At 39.2% G+C, this 14259-nt stretch overlaps 1 protein-coding gene across 1 annotated transcript; it reads left to right on the forward strand.

The window, feature by feature from the left end:
- The first annotated feature begins 2468 nt into the window (after nt 1-2468).
- alkbh8 (alkB homolog 8, tRNA methyltransferase) lies at nt 2469-12214 on the forward strand. The gene is made up of 12 exons (XM_044033086.1): nt 2469-2622; nt 3024-3157; nt 3247-3347; nt 3478-3609; nt 3923-4018; nt 4359-4463; nt 5285-5355; nt 7908-8014; nt 8490-8650; nt 9645-9910; nt 10584-10733; nt 11150-12214. Exons 1-12 carry the CDS (start codon nt 2485-2487, stop codon nt 11843-11845), a joined length of 2157 nt encoding a protein of 718 aa, XP_043889021.1. The 5' UTR covers nt 2469-2484; the 3' UTR covers nt 11846-12214.
- Nucleotides 12215-14259: the final 2045 nt, after the last annotated feature.

The following is a 14259-nucleotide window of genomic DNA, read 5'->3' on the forward strand; positions in this document are numbered from 1 at the left end:
ACTCCATAGGAATACTCCTCCTTTCTCTCTCAGGTGGGCTTGGGGGGAGGCAGGTGTTGTTATAACTCCCAACCTTTGGAGAGAGGAGTTCTCTGAGTGAGATCATCCCTTCATTAACAGGCTGAGCTGTGGATGGAAATAGTGGGTGGTGTTGGTATGAGCCTGTATGTGGGTTGCTAGTCTGGACTGGTGTCAGTGAGGAGTGTTCTGGTGCCTGTTCTGCAGGTGACATGACTCTCTGCCTATGCTTTTTGCCAAGCTCCTCACAGCTCTTGGTCTCTCTTAGTGGGGAGACCAAGAGCTAGTCTCCCTTAGTGGGCTCAGGCCAAATTAGTCCCACATGTCATCAAATGATTAGCTCTAAACCAGAAAGGATGAGATCATCTCTGCTTTATTGCAAAGAGTTTACCTGACACAAATAGTTATGTTTGCTACAGTTCTTCTTTAAACCAACTATCAACATGTGTAGTGACATACTAAAGTAGTATACTGTTGTGCAGTGCCCCTCAAAATGTTATGTTCTATATCACACGGGTAAGAGAAGAGTAATGAGGACATGGTGAATCTAGTATCTTCTATTGCAACTGAGACATCGGAAACAAATGCGGTCTCCGGAACAACAACAGAGACAGAACAAACATGCTGACCCCAATGCTTACAATGTAAACGATGTATGTTACTCCAATAAATAAATAAACAAACAAACAGACAGTGGGAAAGACAGGAACAAATCCCACCACAAGGTCCAGCTTGTTACATTATCTCCATTAGCAGAAGGATCACTCACCAAACACTAAATCTTGTTTTGACTTAGTTTTCAGACTTCTGCAGGACATTCTTCCTAATCTAGATGAGATAAAGTAATACTTATTTGGTTCCACAGGGGGAAATGTACAATGTGACAGCAGCACACAGTCATGGTAAACATGCATTTCAAATCAATGAATATACAGTACACTATAGAAAAATATGGACTGTCAAGATAATAAAAGCCACACATTTAATTTGTTTTTTACCTAGACATGAAAATAGTGAAAATTGAAGTCAATTGTTTCTGAAAACAAGATGGAGAGGGGTGTTGTTGCCATGGAGAGGCCGGCAGCCGTGTACTCTGCAGTGTGACCAGCTGTTGTTTTGTAGACTAAACTGAGGGTGCTGTTAAGACGACAGGTTTCCCACTGGCCAACAGCTCAGCCTGGCATTGTAATCACAGAGATGGCTGAGAACAGGTGAGGTGTCCATTACACAACACACCAGTGTATAAATGCATGTGGGCATGCACCGATCCACGTGCACAAATGTTTCCTGCTCACAAACACAGAGACGTGCATGCACATGCATGATGGAACACACACTTGCACCCACAGGGACTGTACTATCATTAATCTGGCTGGACAGGAATTCATACACAGGATCTGATTTAATTGGCTCCTTTCAGTGAGGAAGCAGAGTGATGTGACCAGGCCAAGCACTGTACTGTACCACAGACCAAACCATACACAAAATCTATCAATTACAATCCTGCACTCATTCCATGAATGTCACTGATTGTATCAATCCACATCTGATGTGGCATACAGTATATGGTGTTGAATTCTGTTTGTTTATGTGTGCTGCTCATGTTGCTCACGTACTCTAAAGTACATCTAACTGTATGAAAAGTTCTATATGAATAGAGTAAGTGATTAAGTGGAATGAATGTGTTATCATGAATGAGTAATATGCAGTTATACTCCAAAATCTGATGACAGCGATGGATAAAAATAGAGCCACTTTCTATTTTGACATTCTATCCCATAGCATGCGGAGTTAAAGTTAAAGAGGCCTATAGTATGATCCATGGAGCATTTTTGTCTGGCAATTGAGAGGGGATTAGAGAGGTATCCACCCCAGACTTACCATCAGTATGTAGGTTCTTTATAATGGAGCCACAGGAAAATACCCTCGGCATAGGGATGGGGTATGAGAGCAGAAAAGATAGGAATCAAAGAAAAGGCAATCCCAGTGTGATAGTGTGATATTAAAAATACCACAGGCACATTAGCAATTGACAAAATATAGACTTTATTTACCTGTATTGGTCCTCATGTATACATTGTAGGAGGAAAAGAAGGAAAGAATGCTTTTATGAAGATTAGGAAATAAATGCAGGAAACAATGCAGAAAGTTTTAACGTCATATTAGATAGCAATCATATAGCACATAATGAGAAATCAGTGAGTGCTATCAGAGGTGGGTAATAACAAGTTACATTTACTTCATTACATTTACTTTTAAGTTACTTTGTAACTTTTTGGATAACTTATGAATACAATAATGCAGTATACATATCTTTTTCCGTAGCCTCTTCACTTGGGCTACAGGACATTTCTACTGCACAGAAAAAACTTTTCTCTCCGTGCTGCGCCTGACAGCTGAGGAGTTTCTACCGGAACCATTAGCCTTCACCAATAGTTGTGCCCGGACAAAATAGAACGACGAACTATGGATGCCTGTGTGGAAAGTAACGTGAGCGCCGTCAGAAAGAGTAAAGAGGACAAGAAACTTCTCCGAAAGCAAATTAAAGCCAGTCACACTTTACTGAAACATGAAGGCATCAGCACAACACCGCAGCCAACCAAGGTAAATTATAATTATGATAATAAACACGTTTGCAAACACAGGAAGTATAGTAGCTGTCGAGCTAGCAGGTTGCCTTCCACCTAACAGTTTTTACCCTTTGGAGCCAGTAGACACAATAAAATACAAATAAATGCGGTTTTTGCCCACCAAAAATGGATTTGACCTCCCACCTTGTTTCTGCCGCATGGTGATTTGTTGTCATTCTTTAGGATTGAATTGGACACATCATAGCCACTATTTTGCCATTATTTACCTGATTAAAATGTAGCCAGCACAATTAGTGAAATGCAGTTTTTTAGTTGCTAACAAGCATCGCAATTTTAGTGTTGTTTTCTCTTATTCAGATTGTTGTGTTTCTCTTTTTTTGCCCTTGTTATTGCATTTGTCGGTTTCATCTGTAGAGTTTGGTGGTGGCTAATGGTGGCCTGGGAAATGGTGTTAGTCGAGAGGAGCTTTCCGCAGTTCTTAACGAAATGGGCGAGGTGGAGACGCTGATAATGCCTCCTCACAAACCTTACACATTTGTCACATACAGGTGCAGTTGTAGCATTTCATAAAACATTTTTGATTACCTCTGGAAAGTTGTGGTTTTAAAACTTACACTCTGTTATTGTCATTCTATAGATCTGAAGAGAGTGCTCGAAAAGCAGTTGTCCACCTTAATGGACAGAAGCTTCAATGTGGAGAGAATAGTGTGACACTTTATCTCAGTTATGTCAGCTCAGGTATTTGTCCTAAACACTGTACATGAATGTTTACTTCACATATTATCAGAAAGTTGGAAGATAGCCCTTTGATTGTCATTATGTTTGTGGTGTAATCCTCATTGTATTTCTTGTGTATGTTTGTGTATAGTACCCTGTGAGGAACAGAAGTCTGCTTCTCTGCCTCAAGGATTAGTTTTAGTAGAAGATTTTGTGTCTCCAGAAGAAGAAGCCCTGTTGCTCACTGCTATAGACTGGTCGTCCACTGATGGTGATGTTAGTGGTGAGGAACTGTTCAATGTGTTAATAGCTGTATAAGAAGACAAAAACAGAGAAGGACTGACTGGAAAAAACAGATTGTATACAAAGTATTTTTTTTTTTACAAGGTGCTACTGATGTCTATTTCAAATCAGGCATTATTTATTATTTTGAAAATTTATATTGGTGTTAAATATACAATGTTGTCATCAGTCTAAATGAATCATGCGTTTTAATGTGTTTGTATAATTTGTAAGTAATACAAATTCAAACATAAGTACAGTACATTTATTGAAAAGCTGAGAACTGATTGATGTCTTCATTTTAATACCTTCAGCTCAAAAGGCCCTGAAGCACAGAAGAGTCAAACATTATGGCTTTGAATTCCGCTATGACAACAACAATGTGGATAAGGATAAGCCTTTACCTACAGGTAATCTGTTAAATAATCCACCTTTTATAAATCAATTTGTCATATGTGTACCTACAATAACCTTTTACCTGTTTGCAGTGTTTTCTTTAGCTGGAGTTTCCTCAACATTGTCTTTTTTAAGCACCATCAATTGATGTCCTTCACAGCTACTAGATTATTCGTTATGCATACATATATTCACATATTCACATATTTGACAGACATAAAAACTACCAAACTGGTGATGCTTTAAGCATTTTGCAGAGTACTACATATATATAAAACAAAGTAATTATTCACATGTGTTGTATGCTCATGTGTCTTATGTGTTGGAAGCTTATGTGTATGGTCACACTCACAGGTCTTCCTGAGGAGTGTCTCCCTGTTCTGGAGCGGTGTTTGAGGAACAGACACATCAACACTGTGCCAGACCAACTGACTGTCAACCAGTATGAGTCTGGACAGGGTGAGTTATTCCAGTCATATCTGAAGTGACCTAACTTATTACATACATACTCTGAAAATACTACTATACTATGCTATTTTAAAATTACTCTAACTCCAAATTGTGTTGAAAATGTATTTAAGTTATGAATTTAAGCCTTATTAATTAATCCTAGTGAATAACTCAAACATGCATTTATTGTAAAGAAGTGTGCAAACCACTGAATAAAGATACAAATACAGATTTTTAAATTGTGGTTTGTTCATATCAGAGGCTAGTAAAACTAATATAAAGTTGCTGGTCTCTCAGACCTAGTTTTACATTTTTGGTTCCTAAAACCAGTCTTTTGTTAAATGTTGTTCATGTCATGAGCTTACCCATTACTACCACAAGGTAGCAGCAGAAATCCTTGCATCATGCACCCATGAAGAATTGAACAGTCCATCCATTCTGTTTGTTTGTTAAGATTTAAATAATGGGGTGGGGTAGCTCAGTGGTTAAGACTGGTACCCTGTGTGCAAAATACATCATGGGCGCAAGTTCAACTCCACCCCTGGCAGGTTGGACTCAATTCCCTTGTAAGTCGCTTTGGATAAAAGCGTCTGCTAAATGACATGACATGTAATGTAATGTAATGTAAAGTAAAATAAGCTTTTGATGAAAAGCTACTAATAATAATAATGATTTTTAATGCTCAAGCTAATTCACCTGAATTTATCATTAAATGTCAGAATGAGTTGACACATATGACACACACAGCTTCAGCAATGCTCAGCAGTATCCTGTCAGAGGAACCTTTTTTTATTTTTTTGTCTGGTGTGTGATGATGTTAATGTTTGCAGGTATCCCTCCTCATGTGGACACTCACTCTGCCTTTGAGGACACCATTCTGTCACTGAGCCTCGGTGCAAAGGTAAGATGTGTGTGCGTCATTGAGTGACTCAGGCATTGAGTGTGTGAGCTGCCAGAGACCTGTGGTTTGGTATTTGTCTCGGCTTTACATGTCATCAATCAGCTTGTGCAGCCAGTATCGGTCAGTGTTATTGAAGGCGTGTTAACAATATTTAAACTGAAAGTTGTGCATTTTTGTTGGTCTCAAGAAAGGTTTTCTTATTTTAGAATGAAAGAGCAAGGATTGAGACAGTTAGACTAGTGTGTAACATTTGGGAGAGTTTGTTGGCAAAACAATTACAAAAAACTGCCCATAATGTTTATAAAAGTGCTTGATCACTTTTAATAAATGACTAATAAATATCGCCTAAGAGTTGCTGCCTCCATCTTGCGTCACATGTGTCTTCAGCACCCTGAACGGACAGACCAGCCAGAGTGTGCATTTCACATTCTGAAGCGGACACTTAACCTGTCAGTAACGAAGAACAACATTGTTTGTACTATGTGGAAGAAAGGAATGAACAGAGGGGTCTTCCAATTGAGTTCACTTACACATTGGACCTTTTGAAGTTGGTGTAAATTTAAAGCTGGTGTTTTCAGACATTCTTCTCTCTGTTGTTTTGCCCCTACTTTGATCAGTCAAATTAACTGTTGCTTCATTGACCAGTGTGATTCGTCTGTCCCAGGGCCACAGCTGTCATAAATGATAGTGTTTATGTGTGCGTGTCCTTGTAAGATTATTGAGAACATTTTGTCACCCTGCTGACAACATTGTTTCTCTCCACCATACTTGTATACTTACTTATGCGCAATGTGGCCATTTATTAAAGTAGGCTGCTTCTTCTTAATTGTGTCACAGTCATTCTGCTTGTGATACATTTTAAACCAAAGGAGAAATGTGTATAATTTTCCTTTAAGACACTGGGTATGGCTTCTCATTTGTCCTTGACTGGTCCTTGTGTGACTCTATGTGATGTGGTTCTAGGAAGCTGCATGGTTTCTGCAGGGTGGTGCTGTTGATGAACACCCACCTGTCTCTGCTTGTCTGAAACTCTATTTGCAATCATCTGTCACAGAAATACATACACACACTGACTGACTGACTGACAATGAGTGTGTGAGTGCAGTGCAGTCTTTGTTTTAGGTATACCGTGCACAACAAAGAAGACATTTTTTATCTGGCGCTAATGGGGAACGTGAAACTAGAGAATAAAGACGCTAACATACCACAATTTTGAGATTTAAAATACATTCGTAAAACCATATAGAGGTGTGTGTGATCTGACTGTGACAGTTTGGTGAGACTATGATGAAGTACAAGATTGTATTAAATTAACAATGAAATTCAGGAGAGTAACACTTAAATCAGTAACTAATGTAATAAAAACATCAATTTTCATTTTAGGTTCTTGCAGAAAAGATGCAAAGCTTCATAAAAGTTCTACGTCATAATAACTTGATTTCAGTGTTGTCAAGTAGTAAACTACTTCAGTCAACATAAATGAAACCCCTTTAAACTTCATGCAAGCATATGTTATGTATGTTTCGGCCCTATCACTCCGCCCTACATTTCAGGTTTATACCGAACTTGTTTGTTCTTGCATTTTACATATGGAGAAAGAAATGAACAAATTGGCTCTCTATAGGTGTTTGTGCTTGTGAGTAAGTGAGAGATCACGTAGTCACATTCCACCAGTTTCATTGATTAGCTGACACTTCTCAGCTGAAAACAGCACAGTCCAGAGAGGAAGGGAGAGTGCCTGTGTGTTCTGGTTTGAGGGAACGATCAGATCATTTGCTGGTGGTGTCTGTATTATGCTTTCACACAATCGCAAGCATATCTCTCATTAGCCCCCTCTTTCTATCCCCCTCTTGCCCTTACAGACACACACACACACACATATATATGTGGACTTTACAAAATCCAATTTTCTTGCTGTCAGAAGTTGGAGAGGTGCAGTTTGAAATTGTGTGGATGTAATTTCCCAGCAGAGCTCATCCTGTTATGCGTTGTAAAGAAACATTAGGATCAAACACTGAGATGCCTCTCCTGGTTGTCAGTGAGAGAGCAGCAGGCAAAGAGACTCTTCTGTGAGTGACGTCACTTGAAACTGTTGAAAACAATGGAGTTTAATATTGGGCTTATTGGCACTGTCATACCTTTAATTTATCACAGATAATATCTATGAAAACCTGGTTACTGAAAGTCAGAATTGAATACAGAAGCTTCTTTCCAGGGGAAAATGTTGATTATTGTTGAATGACGTGCAGCTGCACAACAACAACATGGCTCCGGTGGAATATGAAAGACAATTTAATTGAACTGAGCAATATCCCATCAGAGAATTCAAGTAAATATGGATGACAGTTGACATTTTCCAATACCTAGAGATACGGACTAGGGCTGCAATTAATCTGGTGATTGTTTTCTTGGTGAATTCATTAGTTACCTCGTCCATAATATTTCAGAAAATGCTGATCGATGTTTCCTTGTTACCAAAACATATTTAAGAAGCTGAAAAATCAGGAATAATAAGTCACTGCTTTTATATGTATATTTTCTGTGTTTTATAGACGGTGATGGAATTCCGTCACCCTGATGGTCGTCTTGTTCCGGTTGTGTTGCCAGGACGGAGTCTCCTGGTGATGAAGGGAGAGAGCAGATACCTCTGGACCCACGGGTGAGTTACAGTGTTGCCAGATAGGGTGGTTTTCCTTTCCAGGAGAGACAAAGAGAGGTGGACAAGTGTAATAGGCGTAACACTAGGAATTGTGGTGATATAACTATTTTAAAATGCCAGATTTCTGCACATAAGTGTCATAAAGTGGAGTCATAAATCGTTGAAATCTTTACATGTTATAAATACCACTACCCCCAATGCAGAACTTCCCTGTGTACATTTTACTTCACTATGTCATTAAGTGATAATTGTTCAGACATCCATTAGAAAACAGTAATCAGAAGCTACTCATTTTAAATTTAATGAGCTTAATTTTCTGAAGAGTAAACAAATTGTGTTTAGATTTGAAACTCTGCTTGGGTCACTTTTGACTGGCAAATCTGGCAACTAGTGAGCTGGACAGTGAGTTTATCTTGCTCTCGATTTTCACAGCAGTGCCAGATTCTTTCTTCCTCTTGTCTTTTGTTTTTTTTAGGATTACTCCTCGGAAGTTTGATATGGTGCCAGCCTGCGACCCACAATCCCCTGCTCACACAGCATCTGATGTCGGGATTAATAGCAGTCTTACCTTGAGCAAGAGGGGCACCCGCACTTCTTTCACCTTCCGCAAGATCAGACACGAACCCTGTCACTGTGGTGAGAATGTTGAAGTATAAAGTATAAAATTAAACGCACTTTGTACTTCATGAGAGAAAAGTTTCCACCGTAACTGTAGTGTGTGAATTAATTTCAATATACTGTACATCACAAGTTTGACACAGTATTTGTAGAAGCACAAGTGAATTTGAACACATTAACACTTTATGGACTCTGTGTTTGACATAACCTACAAGGAAGCATCTACTGTTTTGTGAGGGAGGTGTGCATCCTGTATAGCACGTCCCTCCCAACACATACACACACATACGCAGAGAACTAAAGCCTAATTACTAACCTTAACAATAAACAGTTGATGCCAATCCCTATCTAACCACAATTCATCTTATCTCTAACCAGGACCCCAGAAATGAGGCTCTGTCTCTTTAAAAACCAGGTTTTGGGTCCTCATTAGTACTACTGGTCCTGACAATGTCAGTGTTTATACCAGAAATTCTCCCAAAAAGTTAACAAAAACACCTACAGGTACACAGGTGATACAAAGTACCACCTGTGTACCTGTAAACTGTGATTTGCAGTTTCTCTTCACACATTTTACTCATCGAAGTTAATGTCATAACAGAGACTCTATGTAAAAATGAACATAGTCTTTTAGTTGTGAAATTAACTCCTGTTGTGAGGCATCATGATTTGAGATATGACTGGCACCAAAGTTCTTTTTGTAATCAGCAGACTGGTATGCCCGTCCTGCTTCGTTCAGTAGGCTTCACTTTTCATACCGAAAGGCTATGTCCATTTCTAATATACAGTATGTGTGGCATACATGTGTTCAAGGGTTCGTAGCACCAAGAAATGTGTCTTTTTCTAAGTTTACTCAACTATTTACCCAGAAGCCACAGTCGTATCCTCAATCTGCTTATTTTCTCTTGTTAATAAAAGGTTTTTTGCATATTTTCTTTAAAAATACACAAAATATAAGTTGTAGTTGGGGATGTATGGGTGTTCATTCATCTCCCTCTCTTTCTCTGTCCAGCCTTTCCTTCATCCTGTGACAGTCAAAGAGCTCTCTCAGCACCATCTCCCCCCTCACGTCCCTGTTGCCATGCCGATGCAACTCGTCTGGAGGAGGAGTATGTGCACCGGGTGTACGATGCCATTGCCTCCCACTTCAGCAGCACTCGCCACTCCCCCTGGCCTCGTGTTTGCCATTTTCTGTCCTCGCTCCCACCTGGCAGTGTGCTAGCCGATGTGGGCTGTGGAAATGGCAAATACTTGGGTGTAAACCCGGAGGTGACAGCTGTGAGTGTCATCATATATTACTGCTGCAATACTTCATTCTTCCCTGTAGGGACATTCCTTTTTTCACTCTGGGTTTTATTGTCACTGTATCTTGTATAATGACCATTGTGTGATAGCACACGCACATTATCATTCAGTCGATGAGTTGTTTGGTCCATTAAATGTCAGAAAATATTGTGTAATGTTAAATCAAGATTTAAAAATAATTTGGTCTCTATTCTTTGTTCGGCGCTGAGGAGGGCTATGTTGCTTTTTCAGACCAAAACGAGCAAATGTCACAGCGTTTGATGATGAGCATTCTCATAAATGTAAAATGAAAAGGAATAGCTGTGTCAAGTGCTGAGTCTCCTCTTATGTTTTACAGTATGATTTATAAGCCTTATTTGTTTGCTCCACAGTCAAGTAATTGAGGAAGTCAAAGGTGTTTTTTTACCTATTTACCTAAGTGTGTGAAGATGTTAATGCTGGTCATGTTTTATGGTTCACATGAAGGGAGATATCTATTATCAGCCATTGTCTAGTTTGTTTTAAGTTGTCTTAACATTAAAATGAGTTGAATAATGTAGTGCTATTCTTAAAATATGTTTTATTCCTATTTTGTCTGTACTGTATACCTTGTGCACTCTGATTTATTATTTTGTTTATTTTACGTGTGTTTGTTTTGTCTGTTCAGATCGGCTGTGACCGAAGCAGTGCTCTCGTTCAAATCTGCGCGGAGCGCGGTTTCCAAGCATTTGTATCTGATGCTCTCGGTGTGCCTCTGCGAACAGCTTCCTGTGATGCCTGTATTTCCATAGCTGTCATACACCATTTCTCCACACAGGTACGTACAGCGCACACAGACACAAGAAGCAGACCGTGTCTGACGGCATCTTTATACAAAGCACTATTTTCTTTTTTTCCTGTTTTTCCTGAGATATTAACCTACACAGAAACACCGGTCAAACGGGGATGCTTTCCTGTTGGTGAAACATTTTTATACATTATGAATGTGATTATATAAGCAATGTTAAAATGAAGCATTTTGTTAGATGTTGAATTTCACACAGTAAGTTACTGATTCCCTGTTCCCTGCTTCATAAAATAAAAATGCTTCATAACCTTTAATCCCTCAGTCTGCTTTGCCTTGAAATACACTTGCAATGTTTGAGTGCCTGGTTTGTTTGTGGTTTTAGTCTCTGGAGTATTAAGTTCCTGATCGTGTGAGACAAGTTTGTGCTTGTGTGTTTCGTGTTGTAGGAGCGTCGGCTGGCAGCAGTGAGGGAGCTGGTGAGACTGTTGAAGCCTGGAGGTCAAGCGCTCATTTATGTGTGGGCTTTTGAACAAGAGTACAAGAAACAAAGGTCCAAATACCTGAAGGAACAGAACAAAGAGCATCCCGATGAACACCTTGGCTCCATCTGTGATGGACAAAATCCTCATGTTCATGGCATGCAAGATGTTAACAAAGTAACTGATGGCAAACTTAGTGTGCACACCAACCGCACAGCCTTCAACACCCAGGATCTGTTGGTGCCCTGGCATCTGAAAGAAGGGAAAAGGCGAGGCGCAGATGAATCACGAGAGAGTGGAAAAGAGAATTTAAGGAAAGAGAAGCCCACAAAGGCTTCAGATAACTCTGGTTTACCCTCTAGTTTGAGTTCCAAAACCAGATTAGACTGTGACCATGCACTCAGCCCAGGTTTTGGCTCCAACACGTCCAGTGATACCACTCACAGTCCAGAAGCGAAACCCAGTGATAACACATCACACTCATCCAGTTCTCCTCTTCGACCAGAATCTGAGGGCAGCCCAAAGCCAGTCTTCCACCGCTATTACCATGTGTTCCAGCAGGGGGAGCTGGAGCAGCTGTGTGGTCAGATTGCTGGAGTCACAGTACAGAGTAGTTATCACGATCAGGGAAACTGGTGCATTATATTAGAGAAAGACAGATGAACTAACATACACACACACACACATATGATATATAGTTTTTATTTCAGCTACATATTCATTATTAATGCCATGTAAATAAAAATGTAATTTGGTTTAATGTCGAAGAAAATAATTCGCTTTTACAACTTATCAATAAACTAATTAAGTCTCAAACCTCTGCTTTAAGTAATTACTATGATCTGCATTCTGTTCCACAATACATGCCTCATAATGTTAAATGTTGTGTTTCGGCAAAAATAAATAAATTGACATATCAAAGTGTCCTGTGCTGTATAGTAGATGATCAGCAGTCATGATTACCTCACTGTTATGTCTTCCCTGAATTCATGAAGCTGTAATTAAACTGTGTGTGTGCACTTATTGTGTCTACTGTACTTGTAGACTTGTATTTGTTATGTTTATTTTGTTGTATTTTAGTCAGATATGTGAGTGTGCAGCTGAATAAAGGTGTATGTTTATCATAATGCACCAAACATCCATCCATTTTCTACCGCTTTATCCTCGACATGAGAGGCACAGGGGGTGCTGTGCTAATCTCAGCTGACATAGGGCGATAGGCGGGGTCACACCCTGGATAGATCATCTGTCCATCGCAGGGCCACATAGAGACAAACAACCATCTGCTCTCACACTCACACCTACATTCAATTTAGAGTGTCCATTTGACCTAATCCCCATATTGAATGAATCATTTGAGTAGCATCATTAATGACCGATTTGTCAGATTTGTAGTGTGCTGTGTTGCAGCTAACACCCTCAGTGTCCTTGAACTATGCACTTGTTTGTCTGAAAGAAATTTCATTATAAATGTTGCAAATGTCACTGTTGGCTTGTTCATTTGTGTGTTAATAACAATGTCTTCTGTGATGGAAGTTTCTGGACCTTCACACCTCATCCCTCTTGCTGTTTGTCTTGCATTCACATGCTACATTCTTATTTAAAGTTTTTTTTTGTTTTTTTTAACTTGTTGGCTGTGGAGGCTGAATAAATTGCAGAATATTGAGTTATTGATGGCGGTGGAGTGGAGCGTGGTAATTTGTTGTGGTCCCTCTGTGGCAGGTTGGAAATGGGTCAGTGGCTGTGGCTCCTCGAAGTGTCAATGACCCACACACATAAAAGCCACGGTCGGTGGCTTTTATTGACAAGTGTTTATTGATTAAGGTGAAACAGACTGTTGTGTGTATGTAAGAGTGTGAGACATTGTTTTTATGGTCTCATGTACAATAATGTGTATGTACATGTGTATAGGTATGTATATAGCTCACACAATTAGTCAGTCAATACACTGAAATGTATTTATTTATTTATTTATTCATTCATTTATTTATTTATACAAGTTATCCCAAGAGAGACCTGTCAAGGTCAACACAACAACAGTGCAACACAGAAATACAGAAAAACAGCACAACAACAATTGAATAACAAATTAAATACTAGACACAGGAGCAAGTTCTCAAAGACGCCCTCTGTAGTTACACTGAAAAGTAAATGTGACTTATAAAAATGCTTTTGGTCTGAAGTTGAAAGAACTAAGGGACTGTATACTCATATTTTTGTGCTCAGGAGTTTTGGGGATGCCCAGCACCCTTTCAAAATGTCAGTGTCGCACATCACACACAGTCTATGTAATCCATGATGAAATATTTTACGTGGTTTTAATTTTGCCTGCACAGTTCAATAAGGACACTAAAAAAATCTGTTTGTTATTAAAGAAAATAATGGACGGAGTTCTTGATGATGAAAATAATTGCTTATTTCAATTATGTGTGTCATCAGACCAACAAGACCCAGATGTTCAAGACTGATGAAAAAATAATTGATGCACAAAGTTGCTTGAAGACGTTTGAGAGTAGCAGGCAGATAATGTATGTTTTAAATCAGAGGAGAGTGTTCATTTACCAAGGAAAAACCAGATACTAGGAGTAGATGAAGCATAGAAAAAAACAGCAAATAAGTCCATAAAAAACCTGACGAATCATAAGTGTTGTGAGTGAGTTATAGGCTTTAATACAACTGTGGATAAACAGACAATCTGACAAAGATGGTTTGAAGAGTCAGGTTCATGTACACTGGAGAAAAGGTGAAGATGATGAGATGATTGCATGCAGGTGTGCTGATTAGCTGTCGCTGAGGAGGAGGTTACAAAGCTCCAGTAAACGGGAAGAGGAAAGGAGCCACGCAGAATCCCTACAGATATAATAATTCTCTTTTTCAGTAATTAATAGGGAAAATTACAGAGCTCCAGTAAACGGGAAGAGGAAAGGAGCCACACAGAATCGCTACAGATATAATAATTCTCTTTTTCAATAATTAATAGGGAAAATTACTTAATGTTTCACGGTAATGGACCATATATTTGGCTCTAATTTTCTTATTAGAGAATCATATATTTGGCTTCCTAAGCAGTGGTCAGG

The sequence above is a fragment of the Solea senegalensis genome, linkage group LG8 (genome assembly GCF_019176455.1).
Source record: "Solea senegalensis isolate Sse05_10M linkage group LG8, IFAPA_SoseM_1, whole genome shotgun sequence".
In the NCBI taxonomy this organism is placed as follows: domain Eukaryota; kingdom Metazoa; phylum Chordata; class Actinopteri; order Pleuronectiformes; family Soleidae; genus Solea; species Solea senegalensis.